General features: G+C 39.6%; 1 protein-coding gene and 1 pseudogene across 6 annotated transcripts in view; one reads left to right on the top strand and one right to left on the bottom strand.

The window, feature by feature from the left end:
* Positions 1-18,119, top strand: part of LOC460700 (bcl-2-like protein 12) — a 39,901-nt pseudogene that overhangs the window by 19,737 nt on the left and 2,045 nt on the right.
* The window catches only part of CPNE4 (copine 4), a 752,097-nt gene that overhangs the window by 11,487 nt on the left and 722,491 nt on the right, over positions 1-18,119 (bottom strand). For all 6 annotated transcript variants that reach the window (XM_054681026.2, XM_054681027.2, XM_054681028.2 and 3 more), the window contains 4 exons: positions 17,951-18,084; positions 9,240-9,294; positions 6,185-6,236; positions 3,685-3,818 (listed from right to left, as the gene is read on the bottom strand). In XM_054681026.2, the coding sequence (XP_054537001.1) occupies positions 3,685-3,818; positions 6,185-6,236; positions 9,240-9,294; positions 17,951-18,084 (375 nt within the window). The remainder of the gene's footprint in view (positions 1-3,684; positions 3,819-6,184; positions 6,237-9,239; positions 9,295-17,950; positions 18,085-18,119) is intronic.

An 18,119-nucleotide genomic window follows, 5' to 3' on the forward strand; every position in this document is an offset into this window, starting at 1 on the left:
GGCACTAGGCTGTAGACTGCAGGATCGAAACCTGATAGAAATTTCCAATAAAGCAAACAATAACAGTTCCTTCTAAAGTCAGACTGGGAAAATGCTCATGGATGAAATATTATAGTCTTTGAATATACTTGAGGTCCTGTTTAGATAAAGAGGGGCATTTTTTACCTGGAAGAGTTCCACAAAATCAAGGGGAAAATCCTATAGCAACAGACTCCCTGGCACAGCTTGCCAAAGATGTTCAAGTTTATGACCCTTAGAGATAACAAGGGACTCTGGACCACAGACTTTTCAAAGAACAGGAGAAACCTCTGGGGAAAAGCTTATGTTCTTGGTCTATAAGGGTAATTTATATGGAGATGTGTAGGTTGGATGCTTCTTACTTGTAGTCCCATTTAATGACCTGTCCTTTCATTGCAGACCCAGCTATCCCTGAGGGAGTGAGTGATGGCCAAAAACTCATGCTGTTCTATATCAGCCTGAAATCCAGACCTTTGTTAGTTCTGTTCTCTTTTTAGCCATGTGAGTCCTGGTACCCCAGAGGGGATGAGATCATCCAATTTTTAAACTGGGCCCCAGGGAGCCCTTAGGGATGCCTTGGATGCTCTTGAGGATAAGGGAGCTAAAGAGAATGGACAAGTTTCTGACTCTACTCCTTAGACCAAATTTGGCAAGAATAGTGTATTTTTTAAGTCTATTTTATATGTTGAGTTTCTAAGCAAGTTATCATTTGAAGAATTGGTTCTGGTGCTGAAAAAAGGTTAAAAAATAAAATAAAATAATGGTCACATCCAAACCTTATTCCTAAATCTTGCGTCTATGAAGGTTCAAATTTGCTCCAAGACCTCTGTGGTCAGAAAGAGATGCATTTGGGGAAGCCTTGCAGGGCCCATGCACTGGTGGAAATGTTGGTCTATAATCCTGAGAAGTGTTGGTGGTTAGCCAGATGCATTGGCTCATGCCTATAACCCCAGAACGTTGGGAGGCTAAAGAAGGAGGATTGTTTGAGCCCAGGAGTTTGAGACCAGCCTGGGCAACATAGCAAGACCCCATCTCTACAAAAAATATAAAAATTAGCTGGGCGTGGTGGCACATGCCTTTGGTCCCAGCTATTTGGGAGGCTGGGGCCAGAGGATTGCTTCAGCCCAAAAGGTTCAAAGCTGTAGTGAACCATGATTGTGCCACTGCACTTCAGCTTGGGTGATAGACCAAGACCCTGTCTCCAAAAAAAAAAAAAAAAAAACTAATAGTGTTCATGGCTTCTGAAAAGAAGGGGAAAAATGAGCAGAGAGGGGTCATGATTTTCTTAGCTTTCACACCTGGAAAAGACTTGGCTTGGATTAACTCCCCAGCATTACTGCTGGATAAGATCTCAGCTTACAGAGTGTCTCTGCCCAGCATAAAGGCTAATATATCCACAGTTTTATATATTCACTATTCTAAAGTAATTATTTGAAGTAACACACACTTAGCTCCCCAGGGTCTCCAGTCCTTTTCATAGTCAAACCACTGGTTAGTGATTTCAAGAACATGATGTAATGAACAGAGGAGATGAGAGAACATGCCCCACAGATCAGACTCATTTGTTTCTTATGGATAGCTATGGGTCACCTGATGGATGTTGTGTAGCAGATTGAAACTGTGGTCAACTATGTTAATAAAAGGACATGGAAAAATTATGAGTCTAAAACAAAATTTTGCTTCAAACTTCCTATTCCCTTGTAGGAATTGCTCATGTCACTCAATGACCCAAGCCTGGAGTAGCTGAAGATGATAATGAGATGTATGGAAGGGCCAGTGGACTGAACCAAAGACATGCAGTGACTGTTGTTCTCTCTAGGGACTTTGGGAATTTGGATCTTTTCAAGTAGGAGAGACTTCAAATTATAATGAAAACAGGAACACTGTACTTTCTGGCATACAAGATGTGCAATATTTAAGATACACACCAGTTTTACAAAAGAAAATGTAAAGTACTTTTCATCATATATATATATGAAAAGTAGAGTGGCTTTATATGCATTCTTTAAGTAGTATTTATTAAGCATGTACTGTGTGCAGGCATTGTTTTGTGTACTAGGGATATACTAGTGAACAAGTCTTATTGTAGAGCTTCCATATGAAAGTAGAGAGACATAAAATATACAGGTTAGTAGATGCACCTAAAATATTTCAGATGATGATGGGTACTAAGAAGAAAAGTAAAGCTGAGGCATGGTGTGGGTGGGTGGGTTGGCTATTTTAGATAAGGTAGCCAGGGGGAACTTTCAGAGGGGTTGAGAGTTGAGCAGAGATGTTAACACAGTCAGAGAATGGATCATATGGAGGTTTGGGTGAGAGAAACCCTGGCAGGGGAACAGTAAGTGAAAAGGCCTCAAGGTGGGAATATATTTGGTGTGTTTGTGGAACAGCAAGAAGGTCAGTGTGGCTGAAATATAGGGAGCGAAAGAGAAAGTGATAAGAATTAAGATCAGAGAGGTAGGCAGAGATTAGATCCTATAATGTCTTCTAAGCCATATCAGGGAATTTAGATTTTACTCCAAGTATGATGAGAAGTATTAGAGAATTTAGAACAAAGGAATGCTGCAATACTAATTATATTTTTAAAAGATCAATCTGGTTTCTGCATGGAGTGCAGATTATAAGTGGGAAAAAGTTAAGGACAGTAGCTAAAGGGCAAAGCAGAGTCAAGGGGGAGATATTAACTTAAAGCAGGAGATATTATTGAATGAGTACTTGTTAATGGGAATGAGTCTTCAGTACAAAGGGAAGTAGAAAAGAAAACAATAGATGATAGGAGAAAGAGCGAGACTATAACTGCAGAGTCAAAGTTCCTGGATAATTCAGAGATGTGCTCAAGTACACAAAAGAAGATGTTGACATGAGGTAGGAGCATGGTCCTCCATCCATTCTAACATGAAGGAAGGCTGAGAACATGAAGACAGTGCAAGAAGGTTAGATGAATTGATGTAAGAAGATAAGGGAGTAGTATTTTTTTAAATAAAAACTCAGTACCCAGGATAAAATTACAGAGCAAACTTCAGACATTGGTAATATTCCACTAAATCTGGAAAAAATCATAAAGCTAAAAAGACATGTATTAATGTTATTAAAATAAATACAGAAGTTATTATGGTAATATATTTACTTCTAAAATATTAGGGGCAAAACTCAAACTCTGGTCTTGGTTTGCATTTTTCTTAAGAAAAGCAATAGAATATGAAACCAATTTTTGCTGTGATGTTTTGTGCTGCTGCGCTTTACCACCAGGAGGCAGAATCATCCATTGTTTTACTTCCGTGGTGCTTTGCTTCCATCTGTAGTATGGGTACCTTAAAAAGCAAGCTTATTTTTAAACCTTTCTTTTTTCTTTTCAAGGACAGGAGGTGGATATGACATACTTTACTGAATATAGTAGCTTCCATTGTTGAGTTTCTCCTGTGTTCAGACAATGTGGTAGACATTTGACATGTGTCACCTCTTAGCCTCACAACCCAGCAAAGATGGGTTTGATTATCCCCATGTTTCAGATGTCAAGACTGAGGATAGGAGGAGGTTAAGTCATTTGTCCAAATTCACACAGGTAGAAGTGTTGGAATTTATTGTCAGAGTGAGATGGGTCTTACGGCCAATATCCAGGTGAGGAAGAGTAAGCTCCCCTTAGGAGGCAAATAGCCCCCTCCTTACCGATGCCTCCTTGGTGTTAGTTTCCTCTGACGCTGACTTGGCAACCTTCTGGATGATGGGGGCAATGTTGGTGGGACCGTAGAGTTGGAGCTTAGGAAGACAGCTCTGATAGGCTTCCACAACTCCTTGAATTCCTGAGGTGAAATTGGCAAAGATCAACAGCTCCAGAGTCACTCCAAATATATTTATAGCCAAACACACACAAAAGTAAAGCATTAAATATCCCAAATAGTCCTTATCAACATCATGTTTATGTTCTTAAGATAAAAAGGAATACTACATTGCTAGTGTTGCTGTCTCCTTCCCCACTGAAATCATTCTCCTCTTTAAAAGCTAAAGTCAAAAGCAACGATTTCCACAAAATTTTCCCTAATATCCTACTTTATATATAAGATTTCATTCGCTCCTCATAGCATAATGAAATAGATGTTATACCCATTTTATAGGTGAAGAAACAGAGGCTTAGAGATGTTCAATGATCTGCCCTGGGTCACATAGCAAGTGTGTTCAAGACTCAGGATTTAAACTTGGGTCTGCCTGGCTCTAAGCACTGTGTTCTTAGCCACTAGCAAGCTAGCTTCAATGTTGCACTTGTTTCCACACGATCTTGTTGACTCTAGTGGATACTACCCGTGCCCTCTGTAAGAGTCAGGAGTTCCCATGACCATCTCTCCAGATGTTATACTCTGCGGGCAGGAATCATGACTTACTTATTTTTTGTATTTCCCCAAAGAGCTTGAGGCAGTATCGAGCAAATGTAATGCTCACCAAGTGTGTGATGAATGAGCAAAGTGGCTGATATACTCATCTCCTGGGCACTGAGTACAGATAAGTGATGGTTATCATCACGGACAACCCCTCATTTAAAGGGGGGCTTCCATCCTGAGGCCATATGAGCCCAGGAAATAGAAAAGGATGGGACTCTGCCAGGAGAGGCAGTCCTATCTATACAGCTTCTCCTAGTACTTGATACATCTTGACTGTACATTTCATGTTATCATTCTGATCCCACAGCAATAATCTCATTACAAATGATTTTTATTCAAATGGCTCCTCTTGTTGTCTGTGCCTGTGTTATCGCTTGCCTTCCCCTATTCAGCTCATCCTTCTATCCCTTTCTATTCTGAAATAGCACGTGAGTCCTGTTTTTGGCCAGAGGGATCCACACAATTCCCTCCTGAGATTATTCTCCATAACCGCCATGCACTGCAAAATAGCTCTTGGGTATTTTAGATGAGCAAGTTCTGTTCTATTCTGCCCTTACATACATGCTCCCAACCTCATTGGCAATCCTGCACCCACTTGGCCCTGCCCCAAAGCCTATCATTCTAAAGACAGATGCCAAGTCATTTTGCAGTCTGGTTCTGAAGTTAAGTGATGCTGAATAGAAGCTCCTTATGTTTTTTTGGTTCTTGAGCTTTTGCCTAAGATAAGCAAGTTTGATTTCCTCTTGAAAAGTATCAGGCAGATGAATTCTAAGAGTATAAAACAGGTGAATACCAGGGTTTATATTTCATTCTGCTGTGGGGGAAACCACTCTTACAGTTGCAGAATGGGGGTGGTTGGGGACGAGGAAAGTCTAATCCATAATACTGAGGATGAAGAATACATTAGTGGAAAAAATGGCAGAATGGAGATTGGGTCTTGGAGGTTACTGTGTTCAGACTCAATGGTATTGATATCATATTCTTGGCCATTAACTGCTAGATGCCTTACACACTCTACTGGATCTGAATTAATCCTGATTTAGCCTCCTTCCTCCTTGGCAAGAAGAGAGAGATATGGACATTTCTAATGCAAAAATGTCTTATGATCTTCATAGCAACATAGGTACTTGGCTCTGTTAGAAAACAGAAAAAATCATTCTAGAACAAAATTTATTATAATAATTGTTATCATAGTTTCAATATCATTATTTTGTGAAATCATGTCGGAGAATTCTGGCTGGAAACAATGGAACATGAACCAGAACCTTTGAGCAGGCTTTCTCTGGCACAAAGCCATGATGCTGCTTGTTCAAACTCGCTGAGGCCATGTCCTTGGCCGATATGCCGAAAGTGGGAAATGATTTCCATGTTCCCCCCTCTCCTTATATCGGCACAGAGATGAAGTTGTGAAAAAAAAAAAAAAACACTTGATGAAAATTCGGAAAACAGAAAGAGGGATATTGTATCACTGCCTACCAGGTGAAGTTTCATTTATTCTTATTCTTATTATTATTATTATTATTATTGCCCAAGGAATCCCAGACTGGGATCAACATTATTGCCATACACTCAAGACCACCTCTTCTGCATTCTGTCTTTTCCAGTTCTTATTTTCCTGCTCTGTTATCATGGCTTTCTCTTGCCTGTGGAGTAGCATGATTTATGTTGATACAGAAAGCAGAGATGCTGCGGACAATCGTAACTAATATGCTACACCAGCAGAGATGAACTAAAATGGGAAAGCTGCAAAGGGAAGGACTGTGACACTGGCTTTCTTTCACGTTGTGCTTTACCTGCACATTCTGGGTTGTCTTCATTAAAGTTGATTGCAAAGTCATGAGAGACCTAGACACCGATTAAAATTTAAAAAACAGGAAGAAAGAAGAATTACAACTTTAATCCAGTAAGAAGGCACTGGGGTTTAGAGTTTGCAAACAAATGCCCATTACATTCATTATGTGTTAAGCAGCAGGAACCATTTCAAGCCTTTACACAATCAATATGAGATGGAGGGTGAATTCTAAGCTCCCTGTGGAGTTGAGGTGACAGGAATATTTTCTAGAATCAGATAAATGCTGTCAGGAGGGGAGAATAAGGCTTATAAAAAAATCCAAGAAAAGATTTCAGAAAGATCACTTCGAATAGCTGCTAGTTAGAACTGGCCAGAGACTGGAGGCTTAGATTTGGCTGAGCTCTATTTGGACCCAGTGATTAAAACAAAAATAAAAACAAAAAAACTCAATAACCCAAGCTGTCTGCTGAAGATAGCGATGGTTATAAAAGCTTCAGCTAAGCAGTTGACACTTAAGAATCATTAACATGATATGCAGAACTACAGGGCAGGAGGATTTTCACATACCTACAGGTAAAACACTGCACTCTACTTTTGGAAACATAATAAAGTAATATACTTTGTAATATTTCAACACAAATTCCTCTACCTGGCAGAACCTATGCACAAGGTCAAATAACATATTGTTTACTTTTTTCTTTCCGAAAACCTGATAAAACAAGATAGATGTTCTGGCATCTGGACATTTTTGTTGAATCATTTGGTATTTTATGGAGAATTTCATTTCAAAGGATATTTCCAAGCTCTGACTCTTTTGGGTATCCATAAATTAGGTCACTGTGTTAAAAGACACCTGTTTTCTTAGTGGGAGGTGATCGGTGATGCTCTCAGTGCTTATCCTAGTCCCTTGCTCTTAGCACTTCCAGGTAAGCCAGCTGACTTCAGTCATCTTATTTGCTTTGTTTACCTTAAGTTTTTTCTTGGCCTCCAGGGCCTGCCTTGCTTGCCCAAGTGACAGGCTAAAAGTGACCCTTGGGAGTAATCAGTAATTAACAGGAGGTGATGTATACATACCCCAGCTCCCTTATCCCTTGGGGTCCATGTGTGCTGTATATTGTCTCCAAGGGTTCTTCAGCAGAGTTAAGCACCAGTTGCCAACAGCGGTAACTGACTTGATAATATACTCTGTGCTGACTTCCACTTCCCAACCTCTATTGTGGTTTCCCTCACCTTTTAAATAAACTATTTGCATCCAAACCCTTGTCTCAAGATCTGTTTCTGAGAAAGTGCAAACTAAGAAAGAGAGGTGCTTGTGTTTCAGTTTCAATGCATACTTTCAGATTTTGTCCTAAGAAGTAAATTGTGGCAACCTTGTAAACTCTCCTGGGGGCACCTGAGCTGCTCAAATCATCAGTGCTTGTCTGAGGAATGGGAGAAATTAGGGGACCAGAAATGGGGAAATGTGAGAGATGCCTATTGAAACAAGAATAACCAGGGGATTTTGCTGACAGGAAGGATGGAGTTAGGGGATCAAGTGAACAAGAGGACTTCAGAAAACAGCAAGAAAGATTAGTTACTCCAGGAAGGGAACCAAAAAGATGTCATTAGTGAGAAAAACGTATGGTGCATAGCTCTGTCCTCAGCCCTGTTGGGCCAACCTGAGGCTGGAAGACCACCTGGTGGGGATGTGGTGAAAACTCAAGAATCCCTGGGTAGTTGGGCTGATGGCTATTGAGCTATTCAGCAGCTCTATGAAGAAAGTGGGCATTCACCTGTTTACATTCCCGATTTGAAGGGGCCTATATCTCCTCAGCTCCAGCTTATTTTTGTATAGGTCATCTTTTAATCTTAGTGTTGCCAGGCCTTTCAGGTTTTCAAGAGAAACCAGAAATCTGACATTTTATATATGCAATTGCTGAATTCGGTTTTTAAAAGTGTGTCAAATATAACATATTTGTAGCCTGAATAATGTCTATAGGCCACCAGTTGATAACTCTTATTCTATATTCTTTCTCTCCACAAGCTGTATTTCTAATAAATGCTTCTAGAATTATGTAGCTATGCCCAGCAGAAAGGCCAGTGTGGAATACAAGGCAAGAAAGAAGGAGAACAGGTCAGGGAGACAAGCGATTCCATCCACTATTCACTCTAGGAGCAACAGAGATATTGATTTCCTCTTTCAAAAAGGATACCTAAGGGGAAAGCCCTTTATATGATGGCTCTAGTGAGGGAGCAAATGTCAGCATCTACCTCCTCACCTGTGGCTCAGACACAGCCAGTAAAAGAGAAATTGAGGATTGGGCAGTGTTGTTTGTACTTAGCTCAGACCTCAGAGGCACTGGTAAGGTGGAGGCTGGGAGAGGTACCCTGCTGTCTCTCCAAGGCCCTGTCCACCTAGTGGGCATGAGTTCTCTGTGGAGAATGTTCTACAGGAGCATCTAGAATATCACAGTAGTGTCTCAGCCTCACTACAGTGCAAATTTATCTACACACAATCTTTGCCTTTTTTCTGTCATGAGAAATCATTATCAAAACCAAATAGGATTCCAACGTCTTCAGAAGAACATTTCAGCTTCCCAATTCTCTAAGTCATAATAGTTCTTTCTTCAAAACTTCTCTGTGTCTCCCATACAAGACTTGGACTCGGAGACTTGGGATAAGAAAGTTTGTAGACTCCATTGTCACGGACTTTCCCAGTTGGCATTGCCAATAGAATTCTATTTCCTAGGGGATATACGAGTGGATAGGTTCTGAGCCCCTGGAGATCAACTTCTTGAGTGTTTTCTCAGACTCTGACCACATTTATAAGAAACTAAACAATGAAACTCTTCATCTGGACCTCTGAGAAGACCCATCCAAAATACCAGGAGATAGGGTTTCATCAAGAGACGGGCCCTGGCGAGTTAATCTCACTGATTCTGAAGACAATTTCTGACTCTTTAGGCCCTACTGACATAGTTAGGTCAGAGTCAGGAGTGTGAGACTGCTGCAAAGAAGAGCCAAGTTATCCTTTGACCACAGTGAAGTGGAAGAAGATCCCATCTCCACTCACTCACCGTGTACTCTGGAGGTATCCTGGCGCCAAACCCAAAGGCAGGGAACATTTTGTCACTGAAACCAAAATGGAGAAAAGAAAAAACAAGAAGTTGCTTCATTTATTCATTTAATGAGAAAGAAAAACATTAACCTACATTACTAGGTTGCTAGGCCATGTTGCTATGCCAGTGCTGACTCATGCTTCTTGATTGTCTGTGGTGATGGGGGTAGCAATAGCATGGATAATTAAAATCAAGAAACAGCCCCTTAAGTTCATTACAGTCATTAGTCTACAACTTCCTCCCTTAATTTTTTTGCTAGATTCTATACTAAGAAATAAAATGGCCCTACCCTTTCATCAATGGCCTCCACTTCAACTTTCAACTTTGTTTCCTTTGAAAAGTGACCATGAACTAGGTAACTGCTATGGTTGACTGTGTTAGAACCTTTTGTATGTATCATCTTTTAAAATACTTACAGGGAGAGATTGTTATTCCCCTTCTGCAGGTGGGGAAATGCCTTGAGAGGTAAAGTGACTTGCCCAAGATCATGCCACTAATTAGAGCTAGAGTTCAAATACAGATAAGACTGAATCCAAATGGATATTAAAAAGCAATGGGGCCAGGTGCAGTGGCTCACTCCTGTAATCCCAGAACTTTGGGAGGCCGAGGTGGGTAGATCACTTGAGGCCAGGAGTTCAAGACCAGTCTGGCCAACATGGAGAAACCCCATCTCTACTAAAAATACAAAAATTAGCTGGGCATGGTGGTGCACTCCTGTAATCCCAGCTACTCAGGGGGCTGAGGCATAAGAGAATTGCTTGAACCCTGGAGGCGGAGGCTGCAGTGAGCTAAGACTGCACCATTGCACTCCAGCCTGGGTAATAGACCAAGACTCTATCTCAAAAGCAAAAAACAAGCAGTGGAAAGCTTGTAAGTTTGGCTAATTTGACAGAGCTTGGTTCCCTCTACATGACTCATTGTGCCCACCACCTTATCACACACAAGCGGTGATAAGTTGCTTACATGTCTTTTCTTGTTTTTTGAACTCAAAGAGACCCTGTCTTTGGTATTAAAATCTTTATATCTCCAGTGTCCTCTGCCTCAACTGCCCCCTGCCCCACCATTTATTATAGAACTTGTCATGGAATGTGTGCTCAATAGTTAATGAGTACATGATCCATGAATTTTAATTATTAAAATGTGGCTATGAAAAGAAGGGAGGATTCTTGTGAAAACCTGAGAGAATCACTTACATATCCTTTGGTTTGAGTTATCTTATGCACACTGGAGTTTCTCTCTTAATTATTCATTCACATATATTGGATCTTAACTCTAACTTTACTGTACTATAGTTGACAGGATGGGGAAGAGAATAATTAACATTTATTGATGCATACAATGTACCAGCCCCCTGCTAGATGATGTATCTATTTATTAAATTCTCACACAATCCTGGAAGCTTCACCTACTTATTATTCCCATTTTACAGGTAAATAGAGCCTCAGAAAGGCTAAGTGGCCTATGGTGATTACCAAGGAGAATTGTGTGATTCCCAAGCCCATACCTTTCTGTTATACCATTATAATTTAATGATTATGTATAGTATTAAATGTGATTTTCTGCTAGTACTTCCAGTAATCTGGCCCCCTGCCTAGACAACAAATAAGACCCTCTTTAATCGAATAGTTGTGCTGTCGAGTGGCTGTCGCCATAGGGCTCTTGGCAAGGACATGTCCTTCTCATGTCATCTACCTTTTATTTCTTCTCCCATTAAGAAATTAACTGAGATTTGTTCTTTGGAACAATTCCTACATTTCACTGTTCTTGGTATATTCAGTCAATTCAGGTTAGGGCTCACTGTCCTAAACATCTATAAGGAAAAAGGGATGAGCCCCACTAATCCCCAGGCTGACAGAAAAGTCAAAGTAGCAAAGCTAGATTCTCATTTATCACCACCTGACTGATTAAGAGCTCATTACTAGCCAATGATGGTTTTGACAAAACTTTACCAAAACATAGCCAATTGTATCGAATTTGGGGTTAGGGGCTGGGAGATACAAGGAAGCTGGAATTCTTTGAAATCGAAGTCTAAATTCTCCAGAAAATCACCAACTCCCACTTCTCCTCACTGTTGGGTCAGTCCAGGCTTTGTGGTGCATTGCATCTAGCAGGTATTAGATAAGGTATTAATGTGGGTAAATAGAGACTCACAACAGCTTATGAAGGATTAGCTATAGATAGGAGAAGATATACTTCTGGGTCCTTGGACATACTGAAATACTTTGCCTCAGCAATTCCTTAAACAAAACAAGCATGGGTAGGTGTGAGAAGAGATCTGTGCGGGGGATTTTAGGGTACTTTCTAGTTAAGCCTGAAGTAAGGCTTTTCTGGGTGGAGGATGGATCCTGGTCCTTCACACTCAAGGATGACCCAGAAGTCAAAATAGAGAAACTGGGAGTCTCCACACCCTTATTTTCTTTTTTTGATGAGTTTAGGAGGGGTAAGCTCTAACATTCCATCCATTTCTAATCCCTATGGTGTTCTAGCATTAATGATATTCCTTTGATACTTTCTAAGCCACTTTTGGGGATTCAATGTTTGCTGAGCATGATGCACTGTTATGTAATCGAGTTTCAAGAGTAGGAAGGTAGGGAAAATGCCTCACCTACAAGGGGAATAATTAATGAGCCAGGAGGGATAAATTCTCTGAACTTAGCCACCAGAAAGCCTCTAACTAATAAACACACTAAAGAAAAAGTTTTAAGCCTAAGCACAATGGATTTAAACATCCATTATTTCTGTTTTAAAATAAAACTAGGCAGAGAAGAGTCTTATTATACAAGAAGTAAAAGAAAGCAAGTTGAACACAAAAGAAAGCATCTGTATACTAACGCTTTAAGAATTCAAGATTGGATCCACTCAGCACCCAGCAAAGGGCCATTTAGCAACTGCTGGGAAAATGATTGACAAAGACAGACAATCTGGAAAATTGAGGGGTATATTACCACATGGGTAAAGGCAATCTTTCTTATAACCAGAATAAAATAGTATAAAATACAATAAAAAAAAAACCCTACGTGCTTCAATGGTAATGAGTAAGCTGTCCTGACCTTCTTAGGGAATGACTATTGTCAAATGACCTCCAGATGGAAGATTTATTTTTAACCACCATTTTCTCCTTTCTGTTGAAGATTTTGAGATAAATCAAAACATTAACAAACGTAAAGAAAAATTACTGTATCCATAAGGAAATAAAGCTCACAGCAATATGGCATCTCAGGGCACCTAGACATTTAATAAAAACTGTTCTCTGAAGCAGAGGTCTTAAAACTGGGGTACCTGGAAATGCAAAGCACTTCTGGGGATATGAGGACATGGCTTTTTTTTTTTTAAAGGGAAATCAGTATTCAGTTCCTCTACATCCATATGTATTTTTTGCTGAACTTGATATTCTGGGAATGCCTGTGATGGAGAGACCTGTTCTCCATTCATACCTTCCCTTTCACGTATCCTTCTCTTTTACCTATTCTGAATCTTAACCATCATAGTCCATTGCTCCAGAGTGTGAAAACTCTGTAGCATCATATAAAAGAAGAATAATTCTAAACATGAATGATTCACTAGGGGAAAAAATCCTTTTGCAAGTCAGGTAGTTGCCAAGTTTTGCTTTAAATAAATTTTGGCAGGTGCTGATGTCAGCTGGTAGTTCATTGAAGAAAACGTTTTGATGATTGGCCATTATGTAATTTTTTTTGGTATATAACTTAAACTTGAAAGAATTGAGTAATACTGCTAGTCAAGTTATTTATTTCCATACACTTATTTATAAGAACAGGTTTTCTTAGTATTTACATTGATGATAAGAGCAAAAAACTGAGTTAGAATTGATGCTCGACTCTCCCATTCTAGTAATAGGTAGCACTCATCCACAGGTCTATAAACAAATTGGAAAAATACCCCATTATCTGTTTCAGTAAGAGCTGATTTCTGATAGGTTTTTATAGGCAAAAATTACACTGAAATTTCTAGTACATTTATGTTCTTTTGATCAATTATGCACTAGTAATAATTGTAATAAAAACTCAGATTTTAAAAAATACTTTGAATCTTTTCATCTTAGAAATTTTTAGAAACTAAAAAATTTTAAATTTATAATTTTATTACAGAAATATACAGTAATTATAACAGAATTTCAAACCAATTTTATTAAGATACATTAGGATAAAATTTTGGAGGGAAGAGAATGGAAATATAAGTTGATGAAAAGGAAGAAACAATTACAATTCTCAACTCACATTGAAGAGCTTGCTCATTTTTTACAAAATGGATGATGGTGGATATCAAATAGTTACGGCATTTAGATTCCACTTGACTCAGTCACAAGAGTTATGTAAGAGTTTTATTATAAAATGTCCAAACTTACAACACATTAGAATTTTCATTCTTTATCACTATATAAACTCATGATGAAAAATGTCAGATTTCAGTGAAAAAATGTGACAGCTACACATTTTAATATTTTTTTTAAAAGTACATGAGCAAAAATATTTTAAAGATCATTGGTCCAAAGTGAACTTTAGAACTGACACAGTAGTTCTGTCTCCCTTTGTGTTCAGATCATTTTTGAAACGTAAATCTAGGGTATTAAAGATAATAACCTCTGACATTTATTGAGTATTTATAAAGGTAGAACCTGTGTTAGCCAGCTGCTTTATATCTAATCCTTATAACTGCTCTGCAAGGGAAGTGATACATCTTCAATTTACAATGAAGAAAACCAAGGCCCATAGAATGCAAATCTTATGACAACAGAGGTAGCAGAGCTGGGGTTTGAGCCCCGGTCTAACTGTCACCAGTTCCCCATGCTCTCTCTATCATCCCTGTTGATTCCGTCCTCATAGAAGGCTTGTCTGGTCTAATGATTCAGAAAAAGGAGAACAAATCCATCCACATTCTAATAACAACAAAGCTGAAGGCCAAATTCTGATCAGCCCAGAAATTATCATCCCCAGGACTCCCTCCTTGACTACCCCTCTTCCCACAAAGGACAGAGTTAGCCCTTCCCTCTTTTATACAGTTCCCATCCCGACACAGGGCAACACTTCCCCGGCCATGCTGGGCTGTAATTTATTTACACGTGTTTCTGCCCAATGAGATTGTGGGCTACTTGGGGAAAAATTGTGCTTCATTAATTTTTGTGTCTTTACAGCTTCCCATGAGGTGTTTGGGGCTTAAATAGATGCTGCATAGGACCTTAGCCATTGCATCTGAGCCATCTCTCATGATTTAACACTGGGTCTCAACCCTGGATACCTAGCAGGATAAAGAATTCTAATTTCCAGGATGCACACCAGAGAGTTAAATCAGAGATTCTGGGGTGGGGTGCAGGTATCGTCACATTTTAAGGCTTTTCGAATGGCTTCAATGTTACAGCCAAGGCTGAGGACCACTGACTGGTGTAGAGTGGACAAGGTAGCACGTGATTTGAACTGTCTTCTCATCACTAAGCAACTGCTCTACACTTGAAAATACCTGTCAGATTGGGTTTCAGTTCTAACTTTGTCTTCTCATACCATAACTAGTACATCATGGAGAAATGCTGCCTTGGTTTCTGATATCTGTCTCATTCAGTGATAGACACTTCCATAAAATGGCAATCCATATTTCCAAGAAATGTACACATTCAGTTTCTGTACTGTCTTGATAGCAGATAGACCATGCTTTTTATTAGAGAACATTTCAGGTTTTCAGAGACCCATATCCCTGCTGGCCCCAAGGAAAAGATGTCACCTTGGCTTTGAGCAGACTAGGGAGACCAGGATACAGGAGCTGGAGAAGTGCTACAACTTGAGCTTGTGTGGGCCTGTGTGTGTGTGCGCACATACATGCGTGTGTGTTTTTGTGTGTGTGTACAAGTAGTTGTGCTGGGGTGGGTGGTCAAAGGCAGAGGAAATGAGCAGCACCATCTCTTTCAGAGGCTGAAGGACAGAACAGGCAGGCAGGCTTGAGGACAAGCTGTCTGCGGGAAGCTTTCCTTCAAGGCCATCCTGAAAAGAGTTTTATGCATCTCTCAAGCTGTTCTACCTCATGGATCACCTCATAATGACCTGGTAGCAATGACTGTACAAGGCAAAAAGAAAACTCTTGGCTGCCAGAGGCTGGGAGGAATTTCTAAGGCTCATGGGGATTAGAAACCTCTGTGTCACTGCAGGAGGGGGAACAATGCCTTCTGTCAGTTTTTATTCAAGTGTTTCATTTTGAGCCCCAACCACACTGACTTTGATGTGAGAATAAATTAATTCCAGAGCCCCGACTTGAAATTTCCTGACTCTGCCTGTCTATTGTCTATCCACCCACACAAAAGAGAAACAGCGGAACCTTGTCAGTTTTCAAGTGAGCAGCTTGCAATACACATTCTTCTAGGGAGCTTTTTAAAAGGAGCATTGGAGTTTTTCAATCCTCCTTCTTCTTCCTTAAGTATTTGCCCATTTTAATGTTGAGCTGCTTTCTTTATAGCTCCACTGAGCTGTAGAAATTTGATTTTCTTGGTCAGTTGGGGATGATAATGTCAATCTTACTCTATTAAAATTTTTAAAACAATCACCTATGATGATTCTTCATGTAACTCTTAAGGTTTCATATCTTATATCTTATTTTTATATTGAATCTGCATTTTTGAGGGAACAAAAAATGCTCCCCAGACTTTGTCTGGCTCACAAAGGGATAAAAGCTTTACAAGATATACATGCCACTCCGACTATAGTCTCTGCATTTTGCATGTGAGGCAATCAGGAAATGGAGACATTCAGCAGCTTCTTCCAGATCATCCACTAAATCTGCTGCAGAACTATAATAAGGGCTCTGAGGCTTACTATCTTCATTTCTAGAAAACCCATCAGTCTTCTCTTTGTAATTTATTATGAGACTGCTTTCTTCCCCGCAGATTCAGAGTTAACTTTTTAATTAAGCATCTACTCTTTGACGTTTGTGTTAAGTGCATTTACCTACTTTATCTTTTGCGAGCATTTCAAGATTGAAAAGTTGAGAATCCTGAAGATACTCTCCCCCTTCTTGTCTCTCAATATGTGCACACATTATTATACTAGATTACTAATGTGTGTATGCATCTGTGTGTGTGACATAAAGAAGGAAGAAAATTCTTGTTTTTGTGTCTTGGGGAAGTTTGGAGAAGTTTCCAATGTAGTGGATGCAATTGGCCAGTCTTTTCTCTCCCTGGTGGAAATCTTCATATGATATAAACCTCTCTAGGAACCCCCTCACCCACTGCCTGCACTGGGGCTTGAAGAAATCAGTGTTGAAATTCAAGTTATCTTCATAGTCAATACCTCAAGATTAAGTATAAGAGGTGTTTTTCCAAAAAGATAATTTAAAATAACTATTGACTTCTTTCCTGGATGTACAGGAGAGGAATTATCAGCAAGGGCCTGAGTGTTTAAAGCTCTTTGATTTTACTGGACGTGTTCATTCATTCCCCAACTGGCTTTGTACTACATTTGAGTTACTGGTGATGACCAAGCTGAATCCAGAGACACAGGCAGGCAGGAGATTGACTGCACCTTTCCCATTGCCCTGTCCTATTAGTTTCTCTGTACATTCTAGTCCTTAAAATGTGTCAGTTCCCATGGTGTGGAGGATAACAGGTTTTTAGTATGATTATCACCAATTATGACGCTAGAAAGAACAGAAATCATGCCATCTTACAAAATTCCTCTGAAACCTAAAGGATGGAGTTGCTTTCTTTATTTTCCTGGTTTGAAAGGTCAATTTGTTGCTGCTCATTACTAACTAGACTTGGTTTACAATCACACCAGGGAGTTAACTGAGATTTACACATATTTATATTTACATTGGTTTCACTTCAAAAAGCTTTCCTTATGCATGCACCTAAATTCCTTTACTTCATTCTAAAACTACTGGAAAGGCAGAATACATTCAGTTTAACGTAATTTATGTAAGATACTCCTTACAGGGAATTTTCTTGGTAGGAAAGGTCAATATTTATCATCAAGTAAGAATAAATAGAACATTGATTTGATCTTAAAATCATGTTTTCTATATACATACATGCAAACATACACACGCAACTGGCTACTTACATGTGCCACACCCTCTGCTGAAGTTACCAGTAGCTTTTGAGGTCAGTGAAGCATAGTGATTACAGGCTAAGCTGCGGAGTGGGTAGACCTGGGCTCAAGTCCTGCCTCTGGCTACGTGATAGTGCACAAATTACTTAACCTCCTGTACAGTATTCCCTTCTTTTAAGGAATACATACTATATAAGGGTTAATGTGAGGATCAGATGTAATAATGTCTAATAGACCTGTGCTTCTACAACTCTAAAGTATACACAAATCATCTGGGGATCTTGTTAAATGCAGATTCAAATTCAGTAGGTTAAGAATGCTGCTAGTGCATAAGCAATTTTGAGTAGCAAGGCACAGGCTAAGACTTCACAAAATGGAAACCAAAATTGCTATCCAATCATCTTGCAAGTCAATTGAGAGAAGAAGGCTGAGAAAGGATTTGTTTGGTGACCAGCGTGAGCAAGGTACAAACTTAGTTTTTCTAGTACAGAGGGAATGAAACTTTTGAAGTCACTACATAAGGAGCTACTAGACTTAATTTCCACTTTCTGCCCAGGATCAGCCAAAGACCATCTGAACCCACATGAGAGATGATAAGGCTCCAAATGTCCTGAAGCCTCTTACCTGTCATAGTCTTGGCAAATCTCCCCCACAGCTACCAAAGCTTTCAGATACTCATTGGGTTGGTAAGGGTGGATGTAGTGCAAGGAACAGCTGTTCCTGGGGTCCCCGTTTGAGGCAGTGAAATCTATAGCTACCTAAAAGAGAAAAATACAAGAAAAGGTAAATTTAA

The sequence above is a fragment of the Pan troglodytes genome, chromosome 2 (genome assembly GCF_028858775.2).
Source record: "Pan troglodytes isolate AG18354 chromosome 2, NHGRI_mPanTro3-v2.0_pri, whole genome shotgun sequence".
Classification (NCBI taxonomy): Eukaryota; Metazoa; Chordata; class Mammalia; order Primates; family Hominidae; genus Pan; species Pan troglodytes.